Source organism: Hypanus sabinus, chromosome 24 (genome assembly GCF_030144855.1).
Source record: "Hypanus sabinus isolate sHypSab1 chromosome 24, sHypSab1.hap1, whole genome shotgun sequence".
Lineage (NCBI taxonomy): Eukaryota > Metazoa > Chordata > Chondrichthyes > Myliobatiformes > Dasyatidae > Hypanus > Hypanus sabinus.
The window spans coordinates 15572784-15586138 of record NC_082729.1 but is presented as its reverse complement, the minus strand read 5'-3'; the positions used below and the strand labels follow the sequence as shown (position 1 = coordinate 15586138).

The 13355-nt window shown below is 47.2% G+C and overlaps 1 protein-coding gene across 7 annotated transcripts in view; it reads left to right on the top strand.

Moving 5' to 3' along the window:
* nkain1 (sodium/potassium transporting ATPase interacting 1) overlaps positions 1 to 13355 on the top strand; it is an 860191-nt gene that overhangs the window by 568912 nt on the left and 277924 nt on the right. For 6 of the 7 annotated variants that reach the window (XM_059949383.1, XM_059949380.1, XM_059949382.1 and 3 more), the window contains one exon: positions 4802 to 4939. The exons of the other annotated variant lie outside the window; for it this stretch is intronic. In XM_059949383.1, the coding sequence (XP_059805366.1) occupies positions 4802 to 4939 (138 nt within the window). The remainder of the gene's footprint in view (positions 1 to 4801; positions 4940 to 13355) is intronic. 7 annotated transcript variants of the gene reach the window in all.

Below are 13355 nucleotides of genomic sequence, written 5' to 3'. Positions count from 1 at the left end.
TGGAGAATTATGGGAAATAAAAGAGAAAGAAAGGTAGGGCTAGGGGGAGAGATTATAGTGGGGGGGGGGGGGAAAGAGAGAGAAAGAGAACCAGACTAAAATAAAAGATAGGGATGGGGTAAGGGTAGGGCAGGGGTATCAACGGAGGTCTATGAGTTGAATGTTCATGCCGGCAGGTAGGAGGCTACCTAGGCGGGAGATAAGGTATTGCTCCATCGACCTGCGTGCGGCCTCATCTTGACGGAAGAGGGGGCCATGGACAGACATGTCGGAGTGGGAGTGGTCTGTGGAATTGATGTGTGTGGCCACAGGGAGATCCCGCCACTGCTGGAGGTCTAAGTGCTGGTGTTCGGTGAAACGGTCTCCCAGTCTGGGGCGGGTCTCCCCAATGTATAAATGGCCACATCGGGAGCATAGGATACAGTATATCACCCTAGTTGACTCGCAGGTGAAGTGGTGCCTCACCTGAAAGGACTGTCTGGGGCCTGGGATGGTGGTGAGGGAAGAAGTGTGGGGGCAGGTGTAAAACTTCTTCCGTTTGCAGGGATGAGTGCCCAGAGGGAGGTCCGTGGGGAGGGATGGGGGGGATGAATGGACAAGGGAGTCGCGATCCCTGCGGAAAGCCGAGAGTGGGGGGAGGGGAAGATGTGGTTGGTGGTGGGATCACGTAGGAGGTGGCAGAAGTTATGGAGGATTATACGTTGGATCTGTAGGCTGGTAGGGTGATAGGTGAGGACCAGGGGGACTCTATCCCTGGTGGGCTGGCGGGGGGACAGGGTGAGGGCAGAGGTGCGTGAAATATGGGAGACGCGATGGAGGGCAGCGTTGATAGTGGACGAAGGGAAGCCCCTTTCTTTAAAAAAGGAAGACATCTCCTTTGTCCTAGAATGAAAGGCCTCATCCTGAGAGCAGATGCGGCAGAGGCGGAGGAATTGAGAGAAAGGGATAGTATTTTTGCAGGAGACAGGGTGGGAGGAGGAATAGTCCAGACCCAGCCAGTCACCTTCTACCACCACTCTTCTCTGCCTCGCGGAATTAGTCCTCACCCTTAACAGTTTCTCCTTTGGCTCCTCCCACTTCCTCCAAGCTAAAGGTGTAGCCATGGGCACCCGCATGGGTCCTAGCTACGCCTGCCTTTTTGTTGGCCATGTGGAGCAATCTATGTTCCAAGCCTACACCGGTACCTGTCCTCCTCTTTTCTTGCGTTATATCGACGACTGCATCGGTGCTGCTTCCTGCACGCATGCTGAGCTCGTCGACTTCATTAACTTTGCCTCCAACTTTCACCCCGCCCTCAAATTCACCTCATCTATTTCCAACACCTCCCTCCCCTTTCTAGATCTTTCTGTTTCTATTTCTGGAGACAGCCTATCCACCGACGTCTACTACAAACCTACTAACTCCCACAGCTACCTAGACTATTCCTCCTCCCACCCTGTCTCCTGCAAAAATGTTATCCCGTTCTCTCAATTCCTCCGCCTCTGCCGCATCTGCTCTCAGGATGAGGCCTACTACCCATAACCCTTCATGCCCTGACTAATCAAGAATCTATCAACCTCTGCCTTCAATATACCCAATGACTTGGCCTCCACAGCCGCCTGTGGCAACAAATTCCACAGATTCACCACTGTCTGGCTAAGGAAATTCCTCCTCATCTCCAGTCTAAGACTCTATTCTGAGGCTGCGTCCTCTCATCTTAGACTCTCCCACCACCATTTCCACATCCACTCTATCACCTGCGAGGTAGTGTTGGGGGTCAACAAAATGGTGGATGAACTGAATAAGTATTTTGCATCAGTCTTCACTGTGGTAGACACTAGCAGTATGGTGGATGTTCCAGATGTCAGGGGTCAGGAAGTATGCGAACTTACCATTACTAGAGAGAAGGTTCCCAGTTAATAAAGGTCTGAAGGTTGATAAGTCACCTGCACCAGATGCTGTACACCCCAGGGTTCTGAAAGAGGCGGCTGAAGAGATGGTGGAGGCATTTGTAATGATCTTTCAAGAATCACTAGATTCTGGAACGGTTCCAGAAGACTGAAAAATTGCAAACGCCATGCCACTCTTCAAGATGGGAGAGAGGTAGAAGAAAGGAAACTGTAAGCCAGTTAGCCTGACCTCAGCGACTGGGAAGATGTTGGAAATGATTAAGAATGAGGTCTCAGGGTACTTGGAGACACATGATAAAATTGGCTGTATTCAGCATGGTTTCCTCAAGGGATTATCTTGCCTGACTAATCTGTTGGAATTCTTTGAAGAAATAACAAACAGGATAGACAAACGAGAATCGGTTGGATTTTCAGAAGGCATTTGACAAGATGGTACACAAGAGGCTGCTAACAACCTACAAGCCGATGTTATTTCAGGAAAGATTCTAGCATGGATAAAGCAGTGGCTGATTGGCAGGAGGCAAAGAGTGGGAATAAAGAGAGCCTTTTCTGGATGGCTGCCAGTGAAGAGTGGTGTTCCACAGGGGTCTGTGTTGGGACCGATTCTTTTTACGTTACATGCCAGTTATTTGGATGATAGAATTGGTGGCTGTGTTGCAAAGTTTGGAGGTGATTTGAAGATTGCTGGAGGGGCAGGTAGTTTTGAGGAAGTAGAGCGGCTGCAGAGAGACAGATAGATTAGGCGAACGGGCAAAGAAATGGCAGGTGGAATACAGCGTCGGCAAGTTGCACTTTTGTAGAAGAATTGAAAGGGATTACTATTTTCTAGATGGAGAGAGTTGTTTGTTATGCCGCCCCTCTCGCTGTGAGACAGGGACACCTCTTTTTCCCTTATTAGGGAGAAAGAGAGAGCCTGTGGTATGTCGAATACTGGGTGAACGAGTAGTCTTTGGGGTACTGCAAGTCTGTGTCTTTATTGATGCTTTGCTGCACACTGGAGTGCTCGGTGGGGGCAGCACTGATGCTTTTTTGCTGGTGGGGGGGTCATTGCTTTGCTGCTGCTTATGCATGGTTGGGGGGAGCTGGGGGTGGACTTTTGGGTTCTAACATTTACCTGTCATTCATTCTTTGAGGCACTCCTCTGTGTTTGTGCATGTTTGTGAAGAAAAGGAATTTCAGGATGTATATTGTATACATTTCTCTGACATTAAATGTATCTACTGAAACAGTTGAAATACTTTTGAGTCCATTACTCAGGATTCCTAAATGTTAATTTACAGGTTGAGTCTGTGTTAAGGAAGGCCAATGCAATGTTAGCATTCATTTCAAGAGGACTGGAATATAAAAGCAAAGATGTAATGTTGAGACTTTATAAAGCACCGGTGAGACCTCACTTGGAATATTGCGAGCCGTTTTGACCCACTTATCCGAGAAAGGATGTCCTGAAACTAGAGAGGGTTCAAGGGAGGTTCACAAAAATGAGGGCCCCAGACAGTCCTTCCAGGTGAGGCGACACTTCATTGTGAGTGGGCTGGTGTGGTATACTGCGTCCGGTGCTCTCGGTGCAGCCTTCTATATATTGGTGAGACCCGACACAGACTGGGAGACCGTTTCGCTGAACACCTACGCTCTGTCCACCAGACAAAGCAGAATCTCCCAGTGGCCACACATTTTAATTCCACGTCCCATTCCCATTCTGATATGTCTATCCATGGCCTCCTCTACTGTCAAGATGAAGCCACACTCAGGTTGGAGAAACAACACCTTATATTCCATCTGGGTAGCCTCCAACCTGATGGCAAGAACATTGATTTCTCTAACTTCCGTTAATGCCCCTCCTCCCCTTCCTACCCCATCCCTTATTTCTTTCTTCCTTTCTTTATTCTTTTCTCTCCCTTTGTCCCTCTCACAATCACTCCTTGCCTGTTCTCCATCTCCCTCTGGTGCTCCCCTCCCCCCTTCTTTCTCCCTAGGCCTCCCGTCCCATGACCCTTTCTTTCTCCATGTATCCCTTTTGCCAATCACCTTTCCAGCTCTTGGCTTCACCCCACCCCCTCCAGTCTCCTATCATTTCGGATCTCCCCCTACCCCCCCCCCACTTTCAAATCTCTTACTATCTCTTCTTTTGGTCAGTCCTGACGAAGGGTCTCGGCCCGAAACGTTGACTGTACTTCTCCCTATAGATGCTGCCTGGCCTGCTGCGTTCCACCAGCATTTTGTGTGTGTTGTTCAGAAAAATGATTCCAGGATTGAGTGGCTTGTCATATGGAGAGGGTTTGATGGCTCTGGGCCTGTATTCACTGGAATTCAGAAGAATGAGGGGTGACCTCATTGAAACCTATCGAATGGTGAAAGGTCCAGAGGGTGCAGCCTCAGAATACAGGGGTATCCCTTTAAAAAGGAAATGAGGAGGAGTTTCTTTCGCCAGCGAGTAGTGAATCTGTGGAATTCATTGCCACAGGCAGCTGTGGAGACCAAGCCTTTATGTATATTTAAAACAGAGGTTGATAGATTCTTGATTAGTCAGGGCATGAAGGGATACGGTAATAAAGCTGGAGACTGGGGCTGAGAGGGAAATTAGATCAGTCAAGATGAAGTGGAGCAGACTCGATGGGCCAAATGGCCCAATTCTGCTCCTATATCTTCTGGTCTTATGACCTTATAATGGCTGTGGTCACCCATCTTGTAAAGACACTACCCAGAAGAAGGCAATGGCAAAATCACTTCTGTAGGAAAATTTGCCAAGATCAGTCATGGTCATGAAAAGACTGTGATCACCCACGTCGTACGACACGGCGTGTAATGAACGAGCATAGTGCAAAGTGTTCCAGTTTATAATGCTCGTTGTTTTGGTGGTATACTGCAGTGTGAAAAGCTTCCTGAAGATTCAGCTTGTTTCTCTTTTCTTCCAGGTAGCTGCTTTGGAACGACAGATCTTTGATTTCTTGGGCTACCAATGGGTCCCTATATTGGCCAACTTCCTACACATTATGGCAATCATCCTTGGTGTCTTCGGAACCATCCAGTACAGACCAAAGTACTTAGTTATGGTAAGCTCACTGTTTGACTTCTTCTTTGTGTTTAGAATCCATGCAAATAACTTAAAGGTACTGCCTCGGTGGTCCCTGAGTTGCCCTTCGTTCACCCTGAGGACTAAATGGCCCATTGTGTGTTACATTAGGTGGACAATGGTGAAGAGAGGGAGGGACTGATTGGTTGTCCACTCCATCTACCCTACACAGAACAGCTACTGTGTAGGTGGGTGGTAGAATCTGGGGAAAGGCGACAGGTGTACGTGCGGGAAGAAAATGGGAGGAGTGTAAGATTAGTGCAGATAGGTGCTTGGTAGTCAGCAGGCCAGGCAGTACCTATGGAAAAGAGCAAAGAGTCCAGATTCCAGGCCGGGACCCTTCATCAGGACAGGGGAAGGGTCCTGGCCCGAAACATCGGCTGTTCGCTCTTTTCCATTGATGCTGCCTGGCCTGCTGAGTTCCTGCAGCATCTTGCGTGTGTGCGTTGCTCTGGATTTCCGGCGTCCGCAGACATCCTCGTGCTTGGATAGCCCTCGCGGAGTCCGGTGGTCCGAAGAGCCTATCTCTGTCCTGCAAGTCTCTGCAACCGGACTGTGGCTGTGACTGTGGAGCCGGGTGGTGGGAGCAGAACGGGCAATCGCCCCCACGCAAAATAAACCCCCCCATGTCAGTGACTGTTTTGCTAAGAAGCACTATGGAGGTCAAAACAGTTCTGCAAATGCAAAAAAAATAAAAAATCCCCTCTGATATTGTTATACGATTCTTTAGAAGAAGACTGAGCTAAAACGCAGCTTAAGAAATTATTGGTAAAGTTATATACTATTTCTAGACATTCATATCTTAACTAGTTCTGTGATCTCTGGTTATAAGAGTAAGAAAGTCTTTTTGCAGCTGTGTAGAACTTTCGTAGATGCACAACGGAGAGAATCACGACTGGTTGCTGGTATGGAAACACCAATGCAAAAGCCCAAGACTGGAAGACCTAACAAAAACAGCCCAGCCCACCTCAGCAAATACACTCTGCACCACTGAGCGCATTTTCAGGGAGTGCTGCCACAAGAAAGGAGCATCCATCGTCCAGGCCATGCTCTCCTCTCGCTGTTGCCATCGGGAAGGAAATACAGGAGCCTCGGGTCCCACGCCAACAGGTTCAAGAACAATTATTACCCCTCATCCATCAGGCTCCTGAAACGTCACTCAACTCAAAAATAAACTGATCCCACAACCGATGGACGTACTTTCAAGGACGCTACAACTCATGTTCTCAGTATTATTTATTTATTAGTATTAACATAGATTTCTTTTTGTATTTACACTAGTTGTCTTCTTTGCGCATCTACACCGAATGCCTGCAAGAAAATGAATCTCAGGGCGGAACATGGTGACATACATACTTTGATGATAAATTTACTTTAAATTTTGAACTTTGAAACGTTGGTAAGGCCACATTCAGTCTATTGCGTACAATTCTGGTCACCCCGTTATAGAGAGAGTGTGGGGACATTAGTAAGAGAGCAGAAAAGGTTAACCAAGTTACTGAATGTATTAGAGGGTATGAGATGTAAGGAGAGTTTAGACAAACTTGGGCTGTTTAATCTGGAGCTTCAGAGGCTGAACAGGGGATCTGAGAGGTTATAAAATTATGAGAGACAGTCAGAATCTTTTTTCCAGGGTCGAGTACTAGGGGTTGGGGAAGTTTAAGGAGAATGTGAGGAGCAAGGCTTTTAGACAAAGTTTTTAAAATTTATTTAGAAATACAGCACGGTAGCAGGCCCCTCCAGCCCAACGAGACCATGCCACCCTTTTGCACGCACGTGGCAAATTAACCGATTGAACCGTGGGAGGAAGCCCACGCGGTCGTGGAGAGAACGTACAAACTCTCTGCAGACTGCAGTGGAATTGAACCTGGGTCGCTGATGCTGCAAGAGCATTACACTAACCAATATGCTATGGGTTACCAGAGCCAGTGGTGGAAGAAAATTGTGATGCTGATGTTTTGGAGGCTGTTTGGCAAATGAATATTCAAGGAATGGGAAGGGGTATATGGATTATGTATGGACAAGAGAGGTTTATTTTAATTCAGCATCATGTTCAACATAGATATAATGGCCCAGGTCTGTCCTGGGCCAAAAACATTGATGCAATCATTGAGAAGATGCACCTGTGGCTCTAGTTTTAGGAATTTGAGGAGATTTAGTATGTCACCAACGATTCTGAAAAATATCCATAGGTGTAGGGAGGAGAGCATTCTGAGTGGTTACATCCAGCCTGGTATGGAGGCTCCAAGAATCGCAAGAGGGTGCAGAGAATTGCAGGCTCAGCCAGTTCCGTCATGGGCACTACCCTTTCCACTGTCAAAGGCATCTTCACGAGCTGGTGCCTGTTATGTTCTGTAACTCCAAAACATTAAACCGACCAGAAGAGAAACAAGGAGTGTGAGTCTAACTCGGTCTTCACTTCAAGCGAGTCGCGTGTGTATAACATGGTGGTGTAATACCGCATGCCATTTCTGTACTTTTACCTATAACCCACAGTGCATTAGATAAACAACAAAGAATGCTTAATCAAACAATATATTACAATATTACGCAAATATTAAGTACACAACAGTGCCTCAAGAAGGTTGCATCCATCACTAAGGATCCTCACCAGAGAGGACCTGCCCACTATTCATTCTGATATCAAGAAGGAGGTACATAATCCTGAAGACCAGCACTCAACCATCAGAATCCCCACCACCATCTAATTCATGAATGGTCCATGAACCCATTATTAGAGTTCTCCAGCCCTCAGGTCATGTTCTCGTCCCGCTGCCGCCATCAGGTAGAAGATACAAGAGCCTCAGGACTCGCACCACCAGGTTCAAGAACAGTTACTACCCCTGAACCCTCGGGCTCTTGATCAAAAGGGGATAACTACACTCACTTGCCCCAAAATTGGAAGGTTCCTACAACTAATGATCTCACTTTACGGACTCTTTATCCTATATTCTAGTTATTTATTGCTATTCATTTACTTTTGCATTTGCAAAGTTTATTGTCTTCTGCACTCTGGTTTATCTTTCATTGATCCTGGTATAGTCACTATTCTATAGATTTTTTTGAGTATGCCCGCTCGAAAATGAATCTCAGGGTTGTTTGTGGTGACACACACAGTATGTACTTGGATAATAAATTTACTTTGAACTCTGAATTCGTGAATGCTACCTCATTATTCCCTTTATTTTTCTCTGCGCTGCTTATTTAGGTAATTTGTGGATTTCCTTGCACTGTAGAACTTCTGCAAAACAACAAATTTCAACTCGTACGTCAGTGGTAACAAATCAGATTCCGATCCTGGTCCTGTGCCGTACTGTTCAGTCACCTTTGGGATGTGGGAAGAGCTAGAGCATTGAGAAGTGATCCCTGAAGTCAGAGGGGGAGAGTGTAGAATCCACACAGGAAGCGCCAGACATCCTAGGACTCTGAAGCCGGTAGCAGCCCTGTGTTGACTGTGTCACTGTGCTCCTCGGTGAGAGTCCCCTTCCTCCGGACGATGGGATGGTATCTCACTGCTTTTAGTGAGTCTGAATTATTGTTTTGAAGATCTGGGCATCCTCGAAGAAAGGATGAAGGAAGGAAAGCGCAAAGAAGACCAAAGCCCAGCTACTCTGTGGGCTGGATGCGCGGCTAATACATGCCTCATAACTTTTCGCTCTGGTCGTCGCCTTGGCAACGCAGGCTCCTCAGGAGTTTAAGGCCCTTTGTATTTCACTAATCCAATACTGCAGGCAGTCTGGGGGGAAATACAGTCCTCTTAATGAAGTCGTTTTAACTTAGTCAGTGATGACTCTCCCAAGCAGAACAATGCGCACTATTGGTACTTCAGCAGTGAAGTTGATTAAAACAGCAGAATTAATGGAGGCGCCGACCGACTGATGAATAAAAATTATCCACTGTGAATATTGAATGTTGAAAGCCCAGATAGAGTGGATGTGGAGTGGATGCTTCAAATGGTCGGAGAGTGTAGGACCAGAGGGCACAGCCTCGGAACAGAAGGACATCCCTTTAGAGCAGAGATGAGGAGGAATTTATTTAGCCAGAGAATGGAGAATCTGTGGAATCCATTGCCACAGACAGCTGAAGAGGCCAAGGCATTGGGTATTTAAAGTGGAGGTTGATAGGTTCTTAATCGGTAAAGGCATTACAGGTTATGGGGAGAAGGAGTTAGAAAAGAGTTGAGAGGGAAAATAAACCAGCCGTGATCGAATGGTGGAGCAGGCTCAATGGGCCAAATTGTCTTATACTATTCCTATGCCTTCTAGTCTTGAGGATGAAGATTCTCACAGGCTTCCTTCTTCAGTAAAATTCTGCTCTCCCATTGGCTTACTTAGCTGCCTGGATCTTTTGCAAGGACCTGATCCCGAGATCTTCTCGGCTGCAGCCCAGCTTCATTAAATGCGAGCCTCTATTCGCCACGGCCTTTACCCGGAGCGGGCTCCGCAGCACCAGGTGGTGTCTGCAGCCTGCAGTCTGGTCCAGGAGCGGCGCAGGCTGTGACCAAGGTCCGGTGCAAGGTCAGGTGGGTGTGGGGCTGCCGGCCATCTGTGAGGAGGGGTCGTTCCACGGTTCCCAGTTGCCCCATTTCCACACATTGCCCAGGGGAGCTTTAAGTTCGACTCATGCAGGAGCTCTTTGTACCAGTGAGCAAACCCATTCTGTTCTCCGGCCTCTCTGCATCTCCATCTCATGTCATAGACTGAAAGAAATGAAAGCCATGTTACTGAGGAATGGTGCACAAGGAAAGCTTCCATTTTTATTCATTTTTAAAAAAATTTATTGCCATACAGAGCAGAATACATCCTTCCAGCCCTTCTTGCGCCGCCTCAAATTTAATCCTAGACAGTTTACAATGACCAATTAACTTACCAGCTGGTATGGCTTTAGACTGTGGGAGACCGGGGCACCCAGGGTAAATTGATACGGTCACGGGGAGAACAGTCAGCGGCAGGATTTGAACCCGGGTCACTGGCACTGTAAAGCCTTGTGCTAACCATGCCGCCCTAAGTGTAATTAATCCTGCACAGTGGGGTAACACACTACAATGACAGCAACCCGGACTCAATTCTCACTGCTGCCTCTAAGGAGTTTGTACGTTCTCCCCGTGACCACATGGGTTTCCTCCGGGTGCTCCGGTTTCCTCCCACAGTCCAAAGACGTACCGGTTAGTAGGTTAACTGATCATTGTAAACTGTCCTGTGATTAGGTTAGGGTTGGTGATACTCGCAGGCTGCCCCCAGCGCATCCTCAGACTGTGTTGGTGGGTCACACAAACGACGCATTTTGCTCTATGTTTCAATGTAAGTGTGATTAAGCCAGTCGTAAGTGCTCAGTGGGTCAGGCAGGCATCCCATTGCGACAGATACCCCACCCTTGATCTCCATATACTCCAACCCAGAGTCTACACTGGCACCTCTCCGCAGAAACTCCAGCAATGAAAATGCCACTCAGGGTTATATTGTGGAACCTCTGTGCCTCTTTCCTTGACCTTTAAGCAGCAAATCCCACGGCTAATTTCACAAATTTCTTGCAGCAACACAACTTTTCACAACTTATCAGGAGTCTTTTAGAAGACCCTATCATTTCCGCCTTCACCAATGCCACTGGCAGCACATTCCATGCACTCACCACTCTCTATGTAAAAAACCTACCCTGACATCTCCTCTGTACCTACTCCCAAGCACCTTAAAACTATGCCGTCTTGTTCTAGGCATGTCCACCCTGGGAAAAAGCCTCTGACTATCAACATGATCAATGCCTCTCATCATCTTGTACACCTCTATCAGGTCACCTCTCATCCTAGGGTTAAGGGTTAAATCAGGGGATTGCAGGGCAAACTGTCTCAAAGGGCCAGAAGGGTCCATTCCCCATTCCTCACTGTATCTCACTCAACCAACAGAAAGATAGATAAATCAATAAATAAGTGAACAAAAGTAATTGAAGATCAGGAACATGAGGAAATCTGCAGATGCTGGAAATCCAAGCAACACCAACACACACACACACACACACACACACACAGTCAGAGCAAAAAATGTGGGGGGACAGTAGGTGACACCGGGAGAGAGGGAGGGGTTGAAGTAAAGAGCTAGAAAGTTGATTGGTGAAAGAGATGAAGGGTTGGAGAAGGGGGGATCCAATAGGAGAGGACAGCAGACCACGGAAGAAAGGGAAGGAAGAGGAGCACCATGGGGAGGTGATGGGCAGGCAGGGAGATAAGGTGAGAGAGGGAGATGGGAATGGGGAATGGTGAGGGAGGATGGAGGGGAGTTCATTACTGGAACTGATAGTCAGGCTCAGCTGCAGGACATAACCAGATAGTACCAAATATCTCAATCCCGTTTTGGTCCATGTATTCGGACGAAGCACGCAAGCAGACGAGTGCAAAAGTAATGTTCAAGCATCATATTGCGAGTGAGTTTGAGCGGACTTCTATTTAAAGTTTCCTATTTAATGACTGACACACAAGTCACATTAATGTCTATTACACATGAGCAGGCGCAATTTGTGGTAATTACATATCGTGGTAACAGCCCGGCATCGTCCCAGTAAATGTGCCCTGGAGGAGCCATGATAATTTATGTCTGTAAAGTGAATTAACTAAATGAGTGAGGAGAACTTTGATTCCAACAACCTGCCCAAGGAGGTTTTTCTCAAAGCAATTTGCATACCTCTATTGTGCGGACTCAACAACGCTGTTTAATTTGGAATTGGAACTGGCTTGCTCTCCAACAGAAAGTCCCCACAGTGGCAATATATCAATGGCCAAGGTCAGACGGGATGGGCCTCAGGGGTACTATGGGATGCCAGGGAAGAGTCGCACAGTTGACAGTGATTTCTGTGTCCTCGCTGGCCCGAAAGAATGGCACCAGAAGATTGGAAGTTGGGGGAAAAAATTGTGATTCCCTCGTTCAAGGAATAATCCTGGGAATTGCAGACCAGTGAGTCTTCCATCAGGGGTGGAAGGAGGTGCTTAGAGACAGCATTTATGAGCATCTGGGGCAGCATAGTCAGTACGGCTTTCTGAGGGGCAGGTTGGCATCAGAGCCTCAAGCTGTTCTACTCGAGTGAAGTCAAACGCCAAACATCTGGGATAAATCCAGGATAAAAGTGCTAACGGAAGTGTCATATGGCAAAATGATAAATTTTGGGCTTGTGAAAAATAGACAGTGACAGGATACTTGAGTTTCAGTGGTGATGGGTTTTCCAAAGTGGTTCATTTGGATTGGAAGTGAATATGCATCGGTAACTAGGAGCTGAATCATCCTGCTCCCATTGGTCTTTGCATCATGTCTGATTGCAATGGTAATGTCTCATGAACCTGACTGAATTCTTTGGGGACGTGACAGAACATGCAGATGAAGGTAGAGCAGTGGATGCGGCGTATATGGATTTTAGTAAAGCATTTGTCGAGGTTCCCCATGGTAGGCTCCTTCACAGTCAGGAGACAAGAGATGCACGAAGTCAGGTTATGTGCACTCCGAACTGGGCTTGGCCTCTTGAGTGGGTCGGCACCAAATAGATGAGCTGAATGTTACTTTTCTGTGACCCTGTGACCTTCCCAATATCAGTTGTCTGTCCTGCCGAAGGGTTTCAGCCTGAAACGGTGACTGTACTTTTTCCCGTCGGTGCTCAGTTCCTTCAGCGTTTTGTGTGTGCCGCACGGATTTCCAGCATTTTCAGATTTTCTCATGCTTGTGATTAGTTGAAAGATAATTGTTACCCCAGTCACTTGCTCTCAGAATTAGACCTGTGGCATATTTTATGGCCACCCGAGAGCACGGACAAGGCCTAATGTGCCAGACGGGTGATGAGTTGGCAGTGCAGGATATCCCGAGTGTGGCACTGGATTCTCAGCCTTGACTTTTGGGCCCACAACTCTGGAGTTGGCCAAATGGACAACCTTCTGACTCAGAGGCAAAAACGGTGCATTGGACCACTTACCAAGTCATGACGATGCAGCATGTGGCCTTGTTAATGTTGTTTCATAAAACACACACATTCAACTCATAACATAGAATTTAAGGGGAGCCTTAGCAGAATGTGGAAAAGCTGAGAATTTTGTGAGTTTCTTGTCATGTTAACAAGTGCACGATGAGACTAGCATGAGAGGTCATAGGTTAACCTGTTGATTATTGGAAGGCCTAGATGTAGTGGAGGTTGAGAGGGTCACATACAAAATGCTGGAGGAGCTCAGCAGGCCAGGCAGTATCTCAGAAAAGAATGGAATCAACGTTTCAGGCCGAGGCTCTTCGGCAGAACTGTTGATGGGATGTTCTCTATAGTGAGGGAATCTTGGGTAAGAGGGCACAACCTCAGAATAGAGGAACGTCCCTTTAGAACAGAGATGAGGAGGAATTCCTTTAATCCGAAGGTGGTTAATCTCAAACGAGAGA